Source organism: Pelobates fuscus, chromosome 3 (genome assembly GCF_036172605.1).
Source record: "Pelobates fuscus isolate aPelFus1 chromosome 3, aPelFus1.pri, whole genome shotgun sequence".
Taxonomy (NCBI): domain Eukaryota; kingdom Metazoa; phylum Chordata; class Amphibia; order Anura; family Pelobatidae; genus Pelobates; species Pelobates fuscus.
The window spans coordinates 249,320,357-249,335,197 of NC_086319.1; the positions used below are offsets into that span (position 1 = coordinate 249,320,357).

Below are 14,841 nucleotides of genomic sequence, written 5' to 3' on the forward strand. Positions count from 1 at the left end.
TCCTAAAAGAGTATTCTCTGTGCTTTGATACATATCTAAGGGCTCAAATATGGGCAGTATATGGAGGGGCTTTATCATATCGCCACACTCTGGTATTAACTGTGTGGCTGCGCCAGGGTTCTTGCTGTCCTACTGTGAAAAGGAAGCAGCACAGCTATACTGCATCTGAGGTAGTACTACCAAGAGAGGGAGGAGAGGGTAGATAGCTTTGGTTGGTTACTGTAGAGGGAAGATGTGTATCTGTGCAGGTGTGTTTGCATGTGTTTTCTGTTGCTTACGTGATATGTTGGAACCCTCAGGTGCCTAATAAACCAAGGTGGTATTACCTAAAATACAGAGTGTAAAACAAAACAGATGTCATGGCACTCTGTGAATCCAATGCAAATTTTTTATTCAACAGGGAATGGCAACTTTTCAACTCCAATGAGTCATATGGCTTGATAAAGACTCATTGGAGTCAAAATGCCTTTTAGTGTCCATTAAAAATCTGTATTGGATTCACCACGGAGCGCCTGGACATCTGTTAGTTTTACACTCTGTGTTTGTATGCCTGACTGTGTGTCTGTTTGGCTGTGTGTGGGGCCTGGGCCAATTTCTTTAAAGGGGATCCAAGACTTCAGATTTTTCTCTGTTTATGATATTTCAAAACTGGATCCCATTTACAAAAACTAGATTTTTAATAAATTAGTGTGTAGTGCCCAAAGAGGAAGAAGCTTGTGCCTTGGTCCCTCACCACGCCATCTTCACATTGATAAACTTGGCTACATTGTATGGGAATTTATACATGTGGTATACAGTGCAATTTAGGAGGTGTCGATATTAAAACTTTAATCAAAGCACCAAGCCCACTTCAAGCATCTTGACCACTTTAAAATCACTGAAGTCGGTATGTGCAGCATTTCACTAATACACCAGACACAACCAGAGTTTGCTGCTCGATGCGTAACTCCACCAGGTTCCAAGTTAGCATATTGGGCATGTATTGTCAACACCATTGCATTTTGGGCAAACGCCTAATGGTGGCCGAGACCCCACTCTATGCTGCCCAAATACTGCTCTTGCAGCTTATCCAAATATATTTCTATATTATTTTCTCCAAACTTAGATTTTAATTTATTAAACAGCAATATGTTACTCTATTTTTTAGTTCTGTATATTGAAATTGCATCATATTTTCCCTTCAGATACAGTATATGTTTATTGTGGACACATGGTTATACTGTGTATCACATACTTAAGATATTTTTGTTTGCTTTTTAGTTTTCTCTGCATTATAGCCTTATTTGCAAACATTTCTTTTATTTTGACAGTGATTTGCCCAGAGAGAATATGGGGGGAAAGTGCTTTCTGTTCTGCTTTAATTGATAATTAGTTACGTAATTGATTTTGTGTTCCTTTCAATCGTCTTGAGGATTTTTAAACTCACCATTTGCGCAAATAGGATTCTCGAAGGAAGTGTCTGAAGGCACTAAACGTGTAAGCGTACCCTGTTGGGCTCTTTCTTTCAAGTTTTAATTTGATCAAGGAGCCCAGATTCTCCCTCTTTGGGACATGCATATATTCCATTTCCAATTTTGCAAAAGATTCATCTATGGGGAATGCATTCAACAATGGATTTCTCCTGTGTGTCTGCCTATTAATGTACAGACTACAATGCAAGACCTCGGAATTGCTGTTTACACATTTAACTCTTCATAAACAGGTTTTAAAGGTTTCTTCAGATCCAAATGGGTGTGCAAAGAGGTTATTTAAAACTAACATGCTTTATAAATTTGATAAAAATAACTCTGATAACTGCTGGAGGTGTAACAAAGCTTGAGGCTCTCTGTATCCACATATGGCAGAAATGTGAGGATTTAACTGATTTAAAACAAAAAAATTATTATAATGTTTAATACATTATTATGAAAATAAGTTTGTTTGACCCCACAAATGTTCCTTTTTCAAATAGGATTACAAAAATGGAAGAAATACCAACTACAATTATTTACACACAGCATACTTGCATCTAAGATCTGTCTTGCCAGAAATTGGAAACAGCAAGGTAATTTTAAATTGACCAGAAGTGTTTTTAATCAAATTAATTATCAGTGCATATCATTCTAGGCACAATCCTTTAATCAAGTACTGGAAATTATAGGAGCTTTCTCCCTTTGCAAAACCGATTTTATGATTCGTTTAAATATATGGTCTCCTCTGCTCTCTATCAAGCTCCCCTGTATGAATGCGAACGAACAACTACTTTTATGTAATCTATATATATATTTTTTTTTTATAGATTATTTAAAATAGAATTAAAGATGGGAAATAAAAAAAAAAAAAAAACACACACACAACATGCTTTGATGTGAGATACAAAAGATAATTATTGTAGACAAATCATCATTGGTATATAAAATGTTTATATAGGCCAGGCCATATTATTGTACTTGGAAATGTTATATCAATATTTTAAAACTGTAGACGTAGCCTTTTGTTTCAAACATATAAATAAATTAGTTCTTTCAAATGTATTGCTTCATATGGATCATATTGGAAATATTCTATAAATGTGATTTGTGTGCAGCAAATAAGTTTGAACCTATGTTTTATACCATTTGTTAAAAGGACATGCAATTTCTTTGGAAACCACATAATTAAAGGAACACTCCAAGTCAATAGCCACTGGACCCAGCTGTAGTAGTAGGTGCCAGCAGAATTTGTCAAACCATTCCTGCACAGTTTGATACTTGAGTCACACTGAAAAAAAACACACTTTTTTTTACCCAGTCTTCTTGAGATGGGGAAGACAGTTGAGCTTATAAGGTGCATGAGTGCTCATTCACTGGCTGAGAGCACTCAGCTGACAATCTCAGCCAACGAACGAATGCCTACATTGGCATCTCGCTTTTCTTATGCAAGAAGACAAATACAGCCCGGGCTTCCAGGTAAGTGTCAACCACAGCAAACCTTGCACAGGAGGGGGGAGACCAGAAACACTGTTTTTTTTCTCCTCCTCTCTATCAGGGTTAATGCAATAATTGTTGGGATTCAAAGTGAATTTCAAACTGGAGGCTGCAGTTAAACTGGTATTGGCTTATTTATCCAGTTTTAAGAAGCGCAGAAGTGTTGTGTATTTAAGCAACACTAGTGGCCATGGAAAGATCCTAGCTCCAGGCACCCCAAAAAACAGAATGGGTTGTACTGTATTGAGTGTTATTTATTTTGGAGGATTTTTCATAATTGCTTGGCTTGCACATTCCCTCCAAAATGGAAAGTAGGCCACCAGTAAATATTAGTTTTCTGCTGTATAATGATTTTAGTGGTGCAGTAAGGACATACAAAAGAACACTACCTGAAAAACATTACTACGTGTATAACACTTCTAACACTAAGATGGTACCAGGGAACTCCAGGCATTATAACCACTTGGATGAGATGAAGTGGTTATGGATGTCTAGAGTGTCCCTTTAACCAGTAAGTTGAGTTGTTATGAAAGTAGGAAATTTACTTACTTCGCTTGATCTCTTCTATCCTTTCCAAATATTTGGTCATGCTGCTACCTGGAGAGAGAGACATTATGCTAGTGAGTTACAAAATCTACTGTATGCTTTTATATATGTAGGTGATTATTACTATGAGGTCATTGCTACTGAACAAGAGTGACACATATACAGTGAACCTGTCATGCCAGGTTCAACTTGCTATAACACAGTTCCTATGGCAGTAAGTATATACTTTATAATAGTGATAAATTCTATATTCAATTGCTTTATCTGCCGTTATATTCATACTTGCCTCTTTTACAGTGTTCCAGAGCTGCATGCCTTTGTGTATGTGTTACCATCCCTCTCTGACCAACTTGTGAACATGTCGCTAAACAGGGCAATCCTCCTCCCTGATGCTGACATATTGACTTCACTGCCAAAGCATTGGCATCAGAACATAGGTGGGGTTAATATTGGTTAAAATGGTTCTGTTATCTTCAGGAGAACACAATGGCACAAGGGGGAAGCAGAAGAAAGTCCCCCCTTAAGCACCGCCATCATCTTTCAGCTCCAGTTGCTTTATCCACAAGGAGCTCACATCTGTGCTGAAATCTTTTTCACGTGCATAGAGAAGCTAAATGCTCCCCATGGAGATACAAGAAGGAGATGCGGATTGGCACTGGGCCGTGATTTGCCGTGCATGCGCACTAACCTCCTATCGGTGGGGGAGAGGGGCATACCTTGATGTAGAACCTAAGCAATGCCAAAAAGGTGCAGTATGCCATTCAACTGGTACACACAAGATTTGGAGGGAGGGGGACAAGGAATATATGGGGGTTACGCCTTAATATGAAACCAGGCTCCCTTGATAAATGCATTCTGCCGAAACATTGGGGGTGTATTGGTTGACTCTTGTCCTTCTTCTCACTAAGTCTGGTATGTTGTCTTTGTGTAATTTTTTTTTGGGGGGGGGTTATGGAATTCAGCATCTCATATAGTTGTCTTGTATACTCATATATAATTTCTTATGCATTATGCAGTTTGCTTGTATGCAACTTAATAACTTATAGATATTGCATTGTATTCTTTATTGGACATTTATTGTCTTTTTTATGCATTGATACTGTTTATGAGAGCCTATTAATTTGACCCATGTAGTAAACATCCTTTTCTATGTACTTTTGTGGTTTTGCTCCTTGTTCAAGCAATTAATATGAAACCTGAGCAGTGCCAGGCAGATGTAGCGTGCTGTGAACACGGGGGTACAAACCAGACATTGGGGGGTAGGGACCATCGCTGTAGATATAGCTGATGATGTGCTGGGTGGTCTATCGGACCATGGATTGTTGAGTCAGCCACTCATGCAGCAGGGGCTTGTCCAGAACACTACTGAAGAAGACGAGGAACTGAATGTTGATAGTGAAACAGGCCATGGCCAATGTGGACAGGGAACCAAGTACGAAGCCTTATTGGCCCCCACTTACCCAGTTATATCAGGCAGTGTACAAGCTTCTGTTCAGCTGGTGCAGGCAGTTATTGGCGTCAATGGTAGTCATAGTGTGGTCTGAAGGAGATCTCTGCCAGCCATCCCCCACCAGGCTGCCCTTGTCCACTTTCTGCAGCTCCACCAGCACCACTGTACCAGGACAGCTTCGCTTGAGCTTCTCCTGGAAGCCCTGCACCCCCATTCTAGCAGCTGTAGGACTAAGTGGAGGGCTGGGGGCAGCCATGTGCCAATCACACAACTACCCAGTGAGGGGAGGACCCCTATAGAGCACAGTTGACCAAACAGTAGATCCATTAAAGGGACACTATAGTCACCTGAACAACTTCAGCTTAATGAGGTTGTTCAGGTGAGTGCTACAGCTACCCGGAGCCTTTTTCTTGTAAGCACTGTATTTCCAGTGTTTACATTGGAAGCTTGGAACACCTCTTGTTGCAGTCAGACGGCCACCAGAGGGACTTCCGAGTTCAGAGGCCCTAAAAAGGCCTCTCGTCCGATGCATTCTGGGTGAATGCATCAGACGGGCTATCAGCACACAAAGCACTGTGAACGCGCTTTGTGTGCTGATAGCCTGTCAGCACTGCTGTGGGCGTGGCTTCAGCTGACAGCTGAAGCCCGAACCCACAGGGACGCTTACTGTCCACAATAGTGGTTGAAGGGGGGGGGGGGGGGAGACCTACTCTCCTTCCCCCCCCCGGCCCCCACCGCTGTGCGGCGGGTGGGGGCCCTAAAATTATCAATAAGGGGGGGACCTACTGTCCCCCCCCCGGCCCCCACCCCTGTGCGGCGGGTGGGGGCCCTAAAATTATCAATGAGGGGGGGACCTACTGTCCCCCCCCGGCCCCCACCCCTGTGCGGCGGGTGGGGGCCCTAAAATGATCAATAAGGGGGGACCTATTGTCCCCCCCGGCCCCCACCCCTGAGCGGTGGGTGGGGGCCCTAAAATGATCAATAAGGGGGGGGACCTACTGTCCCCCCCGGCCCCCACCCCTGTGCGGCGGGTGGGGGCCCTAAAATTATCAATGAGGGGGGGGACCTACTGTCCCCCCCCGGCCCCCACCCCTGTGCGGCGGGTGGGGGCCCTAAAAGGATCAATAAGGGGGGGACCTATTGTCCCCCCCGGCCCCCACCCCTGAGCGGTGGGTGGGGGCCCTAAAATGATCAATAAGGGGGGGGGGATCTACTGTCCCCCCCGGCCCCCACCCCTGTGCGGCGGGTGGGGGCCCTAAAATTATCAATAAGGGGGGGGACCTACTGTCCCCCCCGGCCCCCACCCCTGAGCGGTGGGTGGGGGCCTTAAATACAAAGGAGGGGGGGGGACCCTAGTTAACCCTCCCCCCCACCCCCCCCCCCAAAAAAAAAAATATCTCCCTACCTACCCCCCTCACCCTAAAAATAATGAGGGGGGGAACATTAACTAAAAACCTGTAAAAAAAAAAAAAAAAAAAAAAAAAAAAGAAAAGAGATAAAAAAAAAACTTACCATTCGATGTTTTCTTTCTTCTAAAATCTTCTTTCTTCAGCCCCAAAAAAGGCCAAATAAAAATCCATAATAACCGACGCAATTTTAAAAAAAATAAATAAATAAAAAACGAGCGCAAAAAAAGAATCCATCTTCACCCATGGAGGGCTCCGCGCAGACTGAGCTCCGCAGGGTGGGGAAGGCTTATAAAGCCTTGCCCCGCCCTGCAATTAGGCTAAGAACACTCTGATTGGTGGGTTTAAACCAATCAGAGTGCTCTTTGTCATTTTACAAGCGTGGGAAAGTTCTTTGGAATTTTCCCACGCTTGTAAAATGACACAGAGCACTGTGATTGGATGGCTTGAAATCCATCCAATCACAGTGCTCTGTGTCATTTTACAAGCGTGGGAAAATTCCAAAGAACTTTCCCACGCTTGTAAAATGACAAAGAGCACTCTGATTGGTTTAAACCCACCAATCAGAGTGTTCTTAGCCTAATTGCAGGGCGGGGCAAGGCTTTATAAGCCTTCCCCCGCCCTGCAGAGCTCAGTCTGGGCGGAGCCCTCCATGGGTGAAGATGGATTCTTTTTTTGCGCTCGTTTTTTTTTTTTTTTTTTTTTTAATTGCGTCGGTTATTATGGATTTTTATTTGGCCTTTTTTGGGGCTGAAGAAAGAAGATTTTAGAAGAAAACATCGAATGGTAAGTTGATTTTACCTTATTTTTTCTTTTTTTTTACAGGTTTTTAGTTAATGGTCCCCCCTCATTATTTTTAGGGTGAGGGGGGTAGGTAGGGAGATATTTTTTTTGGGGGGGGGGGGGAAGGGTTAACTAGGGTCCCCCCCCCCTTTGTATTTAGGGCCCCCACCCACCGCTCAGGGGTGGGGGCCAGGGGGGACAATAGGTCCCCCCCCTTATTGATAATTTTAGGGCCCCCACCTGCCGCACAGGGGTGGGGGCCGGGGGGGGACAGTAGGTCCCCCCCCTCATTGATAATTTTAGGGCCCCCACCCGCCGCTCAGGGGTGGGGGCCGGGGGGGGCAGTAGGTCCCCCCCCTCATTGAGAATTTTAGGGTCCCCACCCGCCGCACAGGGGTGGGGGCCGGGGGGGGACAGTAGGTCCCCCCCCCCCTCATTGATAATTTTAGGGCCCCCACCCGCCGCACAGGGGTGGGGGCCGGGGGGGGACAGTAGGTCCCCCCCCTTATTGATAATTTTAGGGCCCCCACCCGCCGCACAGGGGTGGGGGCCGGGGGGGGGGGGACAGTAGGTCCCCCCCTCATTGATAATTTTAGGGCCCCCACCCGCCGCTCAGGGGTGGGGGCCGGGGGGGGCAGTAGGTCCCCCCCCTCATTGAGAATTTTAGGGCCCCCACCCGCCGCACAGGGGTGGGGGCCGGGGGGGGACAGTAGGTCGTCCCCCCCCATTGATAATTTTAGGGCCCCCACCCGCCGCACAGGGGTGGGGGCCGGGGGGGGACAGCAGGTCCCCCCCCTTATTGATAATTTTAGAAAGCGAGCCGAGCGGTCAGTCAGACAGCTCAGCTCGCGAACGCGCATTCCACGCACATGCGCGGTAAAGCGCTCAGGTTCTTCATAGGGCGGCATTCAATGCCGCTCTATGAAGAACGCGATTGGTGCAGCGCGAAGCCGTCCCATTGGGCCCCGCGATTTCGTCATTTTGACGAAAAAGGGGGCGCGGCCTAGCGGGGAGCTCGGCGCTGGAACGGAGGTAAGTTTTTAATATAAAAAAACCTCGAAATTTTTTTTTAATGAATGAAAGTACATATAAAAGCAAGAAGGAAGGCTGGGGGACCTGTCTTTCTTGCTTTTATATGGTGACTATATGCTTTGCCAGGTGGAGATCTACCATTTTCTCATCACTGCGTGTATTCACACATACTGACACATCTGTGACACTTACACACACACAGATATACACAAGGAAACACAGCGACACATACACACGAAAAGACACAACATGCATATTTTAGTCACCCTCCTACATCCATACCTTTAACCTTCCTGGTGTGCAGTGGAGGCTGGCTTAATGGAGTGGGCTTCAGCTCTCTCTTCCTTCTGTCTCCACTCTCCCGCATGGCCCAATGTGCTGATAGAGGGATGCAGGCTTTGGTGTTAGGGTCAGCCGAGGAGCATAACCCCTAGGCAAACAACTGTGCCATGGACCATCCAGGCCTGTAGAGGCAAGTACCTTTCAGATCAAGTATATACGCACACACATGCAGGGCTTAATATATGAAGTCCCATGTTACTAGCTTTATCTTAAAAGGTACTCGCCACTACAAGCCTAGAGGGTCTATGACAGACTAACCATGGACCTTCCCTGTCACAGGTGCCTCATTTTAGAGCCATATTTAACCTTGCACTGCAGAGAGTCTCAGCAAAAAATGCTTTCCAAAGTAGGTAGGTTTTATAAGAGTACATTGGTGTTGTGGCAGGCTTATGCAACGTATGATCATATAATGTAACTAAAATAAGTCAGGTGCTATTATAAAATAGAAAGTACGAAATTCTTTGAGTTGAGAGAGAGAGAGAGAGAATAAGAAAGTGAGCGTGTGCATAATATCACTCATGGACAGCTGTGTCGTTAATGCAACGCATCAGCATGAGGTTGGTTACTGGCTTTTGGTATTTGCTTTACAAGTAATGCCAAGCCTCCATAGCAAGCCAGTAACCAACCTCATGCTGATGAGTTGCAACAATGAAACAGCTGTCCATGAATGGTTCACTGGCTTTGCACCTCTTCCTGAATTGTGTTTCAAAGCTGTTGTATACAGCAGACACATACACCAAGGAATCCATATAAAACGTGGAAAAATAAGGCAAAAATGTGGTTCTTTGTTGAACTTAATAAAGCACTTTTGATGTATAGATTATGCCCCTGCAGTCTCACTGCTCAAATCTCTACCATTCAGAAGTTCAATCACGTTGTTTATGCTGCCCTAGTTTCACCTCCCTGCATGTGACTTGCACAGTCTTCCTAAACACTTCCTGTACAGAGTTGTCTAATGTTTACACTCGTGCTCTGTTAAAAGCTTGCTAGACCCACCAGGAGCCTCCTGTATGTACTTAAAAGAGCAGGAAAAAAAACAAAAAAACTTCTGAAATAAGTTACATCTGATTGAAAATGAAACCATTTTTGTTTTCACGCAGGCTGTGTCCGTCACAGACAGGGGAGGTATGGCTAGGGCTGCATAAACAAAAAATATTTAACTCCTTCATGGCAGAGAACAGAGCTAAGAGACTGCAGGGCATGATCTATACAGCCAAACTGCTTCATTGAGGTAAAGTTGTTTTGGTGACTAGTGTCCCTGTAACTACAGCATCAAAAACAAAGCCAATTTTAAGCATTATCTACATATAAAAAGTAAACACTAGAATTTTATTTTAACTAAGACACTTATATAATAGGTTATAGCTGCCTAAGTTACCTCCTTAGTGCACACACAATCCTTCTCTCTAACTGGTCAAAAGAAAAAGAATGAGGTAGGCTTCAAGTTGCCATTTTAAGAGGTGCTTTATTTTGGTGCCAAATACCTGCATTGACAGAAACTTTTTAATCAAAGGATCTCATCATTGTAAGATAAATGATGAGAGTGCTTGACTGAGCAAAAATTACTTCACTCTTCAGTCAAGCAGATATCACTTAATGGTCAGTTTTTAAAAATAAACGTTGCCAAGAGTAAACCACTGTCAATGTTATAGTTTAGCAGAAAATTTCAGAGTGCATTTGTCAAAAAACTATTGTGAAAAGTTAATTAGTGCATCATGACTGTATTTATTCAACTTGCCTGTGGGAAAAGAAAACAACTTCATCTACCAATACAAAGGAAACAGAACACATTTGTTTCCTAGAATGGATCTTGTCTCCATTTAATTGTGGATGATTAATCTTTTGCAATGCAGAAATCTCTGATGGTAGTTTGATCAACTATCTGGACAGCCCATTGTTTCTGGAGTTAAACAATTTTGATCATTTAAAAATAATTTCTATTTAAACAGATATTATATACACTGTGAACGGAATCTTGTTTTGGATATGTGTGCAACAGTTTTAATATTTTTTTCCAAGGCTTATAACTTAAAGGTACACTATAGTCAAAAGAATTATTCCCTTCAGGCTTTTTGCAGTAAACACTGCTTTTTCATGGAAAAGGCAGTGTTTACATTACAGCCTAATGATAACTCCATGGGCCACTCCTCAGATGGCTGCTAGAGGTGCTTCCTGTTGCAGAGTTGCACAGCGTGCAGCATTGCCATTCAATGTCTCCACCCTCTGCATGGAGACACTGAACTTTCCTCACAGAGATGCATTGATTCAATGCATATCTATGAAGAGAGGCTTATTGGCCAGGGCTGTGTTTGACTTATGCTGTGCCTCTGCCCCTGATCTACCTCCTTGACAAGCTCAGCCAATACAATGCTTTCCTATGGGAAGGCAGTGTGAATGGCTGAGATCACCACTTCTGATGATGTCAGCCAAAGAGGCAGAGCCAGCACCAGCAGACTGGCATAACGGTAATATTTTACAATATTTAGGACGGCAAGGAAGCTAGATGGTGTTTTTAACACTATAGGGTCAGGAACACAAACATGTATTCCTGACCCTATAGTGTTAAAAACACCATATTGTTCCTTTAAAAAGCATACCTGTCATTGTACACACAACCTTAGTTTAAACAACAAAAATAAAATGTCATCTGTATGTCATACTAAGAGTCCACTTAGCACTCTTTGTTGAGGAAAACATTTCATACAAGGTTATTCACTAGTGATAATTCAATGTGAATTTCAGATTTAAGGGTAAAGTAGTCGAACTGGAAAAAATCTCTATTTAGCTATGTTTTCTATGTTTACTTTTGAAATTCACTTTGAATTAACCCTGAATTTTCGTTTTAGTGAATAGCCTTTTTAGTTAAAGGTGGCTTAAAGTTGCTCTACACCATGTTCACATTTCCTATGTTAAGGGAAAGGGATACATTGGTAATTTACTGACCAGTATCCAGTCTTGTCTTGACATGCACGTATTTTGGATTCTGGGGAATTCTCTTCTTTAAAATCTGAAAGAAAAAATAGTTTTTATTATACTGCAACACATTTCAGTATTCAACATTTAGACTGAAGTATTATTTATATAAAACAGAACATTTACTGCATTTCAAATATCTCTTCCCTTTATGGCAGAATTTAGGCTTCTACTGGTTTGTGCTCTTCTGTTGATTCTTTGGTCCCTTACCAATCTTTCAATACTAGCTGAATTTTCATTGGCTAGAATCAACCAATTATATAACAAGTTTAATTTCAAATAGGTCATTTAAAAAAAAAAAAAATAATGAAATCCTTGCTTCCATGTTCTATTTCCCAGATCAATTTCCAAGCTATGGTTTCCTTAAAGTTCTACTACAGTAAATTCTTCCAGATTTATTATTCTACAGCAAGCATGTCAAACTCATGGCCCACAATGAATATTTTTGCGGCCCGCGAGCTAGTAGGAATCTGCTCTCCCAACATGGCAGGTGCCTACCCTGCTAATTTACCCGGCCGGGGGAGAGATCTCTAGTCGCAGCGAGGGAGCTCAGTCTTTTTGCTCCTCACTGCTGCTTCGCGCACGCCGTCTGAAGTGAAGCCGGGCGACGGAATATAATGTCATATTCCTGAACCCGGTATCACAAAATTGCACGCGCGGGAGCAGTGAGGAGCAGTAAGCCTGAGCTCCCAAGAAAAGATTAGGGAGAGGTACCACACCAACTCCCAAAGGTAGGGAGCAATGAATACATAATATTGTTTTTTGTTTTAAACAAGGGCTGGGGTTTACTAGAGGGGGGTGCTGGGATTTAGTACAGAGGGAGGGCTGTGAATTAGTACAGAGGGGGGACGCTGTTTTTTTTATACTGTACTTTTTAAAACAAACCTACGTTTCTATGAATATTTAAGGTTTGTTTTTTGTGTGGCCCACATAAACTTAAACCTTGATTATATGGCCTGTGCTAGCCTTTTAGTTTGACATGCTTGTTCTACAGAATCAAAAAAGTTTATTATTATGCTCTTGTAACAAAGAACATTGTGTGGTGTCGGAGAGGGAAGAGCGACCACTCAGTGCCGAGTGAGATCTGTGCTGGAATCAGGCAAGTACAGTAAACGTTTATTAAACCATACAAAGCCAGGGTTGGGCGCAAGGGAAGTATAGTGCTACGAATACAGCTTTGTATTCCCGAGCACTATACTATCACTTTAAAAAGGTTTTGGGGGAGGGGGGTAAGCTGGCAGTTACTTGTGCCCAATATGTCAGTAGTGAAATTTTTTTTTATTAATTTAAAAATAAATAGTGAAAAGAAATTTTTGCAACTCTAATGGGCAATTTGGAGCTTCTTTACCACTTCAGTGATTTAAAGTGGCCATGGTGCCTAGCGACTGTATGTGCAGCGTTCGTACAGAGTTTAAACCGTTGGTTGCCGGAGCTGTAACTCCACCTGTGGGCCAGTGTCATCACCCAGCCAGGAATAAGAGCTCTGGGCTGGCTAATATCAACTTTATGTACATTTCTTTGCACAGTGTGCCATTCATTAGTTGAGAGTGGTCAGCTGATACTTTCAGCCACTGAATGGCAACTGGATCGGCTACCGGCTTACAATTATAAAATATTTCCTCAACATCCAATGATGTGGGAAGAAGCAGGCAGGAAATTGCATGCCTACCTGCTGCATTATTAAGACCCACACTGCCATAAGTGTTACTAGAGGTAATAGAGTAGCAATTGATTCTGACTACCGATTAGTTAATATGGGGTACTGAGAAACCCAATTTATGTGTGTGTTTGTATGTTGTGACAAGTGTAAAAAAAATAGTATGTATCTTACTGTTTGATCAACTAAACTGTGCAATACATATTGTGAATTGATTATTACTCATAGTAGTGATAGCAGACTATAGATGGTGTATTACTAAACCCTTTTAAAATAGAATCATTTACCCACTAAATAGTGAATTACAGGGAATTAATAATAATAATAATAATAATATAGTTTAGGCTAAAACAGCGGATTTGGACACATTCTCCAGCCCAGCTGAAGTCATGGTTTGACTACATATTTAAATGACACGGTGTGGGTTTGACTCGCGGTTTAGTGAATAAATCCCTTATAAAGCAGTCCCAGGTACACACAGCATATAACTGCCAGCAGCTCGATAAGGGAGCCGCACTGAGCCGGATACCATGCAGTATCCACGCGTAGGTCAAGCTCTCACCTCGGGATCGCCGATATTCCTCCTGGCCGACATGATTCCTTATTTATTTTTTATTCAAACTGCCTGCACAGCAGCCGCACACACAACTGCCCTCCTTCTCCGGCGGCTTCAACTTCCACACGTGCCAACACCTTGTCCGCGGATTGGCCGAGTGCAGACTGACAACCAATCACAGAGGCCGTTACTCTTGCGTGGGCGTGACTTCTGATGTCCGTGACAGTTCACGGCGGTTGCTAGGTGACAATGGACGCTGTGTTCTTGCTGGTGCCTTGTCTGACCAGTTCCCGCCCGGCTGCCCGGGGGACAGGATGGGTCTGGTGGGATAGTTCTCCATCACACTACTTCTTATCAATATCTGATAACTGCGCCATTCTCCAGAAACCCTATCACTCCCAAGGGCGTAAAAAATAATCGTTATCACGGAAAATAATGTGTGCCATATAGTTCGTCACCAGAATCACTACAGGAACTAGCAGTCTTCTTAAAGGGATACTATGAGTGCCAGGAACACAAAGCTGTATTACTGGCACTATAGCTCCCTCTGCCTCCCCCTTCTCTCGCACCACTCTGCGGTGGTAAATTAAGGACTAAACTCCCTTTATTTAGTACCTGATCCCAGCGCCAATGTCCCTTGGTGCTGAGTTGCAGGTCCGCCTCCGTCACACGAAGAGCAGGTACTAATGCACATGTGCGGCAAATGCTGTATGCGCCTTAGACCTCTCCATAGGAAAGCATTGAATTAATTCTTTCTGTGACAGATCCCTCTGTCTTGGACTGGAGTAACCCTTTTTCTTCATTCGTTAGTTGTATTCTTGTTTCTCCGTTCATGTGGACTCTATGCTGTTCCCTTTTTATGTACCGAATAAAACTACCGAACGGCCGACCACCCAGTAGAGAAGTGTGCTGCTGGTTAACCTCTTGGCCCCATTAGAACGTTGAGGTTAACCGCAGACACCTCTTAATTGATACGGTAGTTGGGTGGTCGCCATTCGTATACCGACCACGAGGTCGCGGCCATTTTAAATCCACGAACACACAGCGGTGTTCGATGCCTAATTCATGGAACTCAAAACGGACACTTTTTGGCACGAACACCGCTGCAGCCGTCGACCTCCCTTCTTGTTCGGTAGAAAGTCACGAACGGC

At 43.5% G+C, this 14,841-nt stretch overlaps 1 protein-coding gene across 1 annotated transcript in view; it reads right to left on the reverse strand.

Moving 5' to 3' along the window:
- CEP41 (centrosomal protein 41) overlaps positions 1 to 13,801 on the reverse strand; it is a 32,773-nt gene extending 18,972 nt beyond the window's left edge. The window contains exons 1-3 of the mRNA XM_063445467.1: positions 13,697 to 13,801; positions 11,448 to 11,511; positions 3,495 to 3,542 (exon numbers count right to left, since the gene is read on the reverse strand). Of these exons, the coding sequence (XP_063301537.1) occupies positions 3,495 to 3,542; positions 11,448 to 11,511; positions 13,697 to 13,729 (145 nt within the window). The 5' untranslated portion in view covers positions 13,730 to 13,801. The remainder of the gene's footprint in view (positions 1 to 3,494; positions 3,543 to 11,447; positions 11,512 to 13,696) is intronic.
- Between the last annotated feature and the right edge of the window lie 1,040 nt (positions 13,802 to 14,841).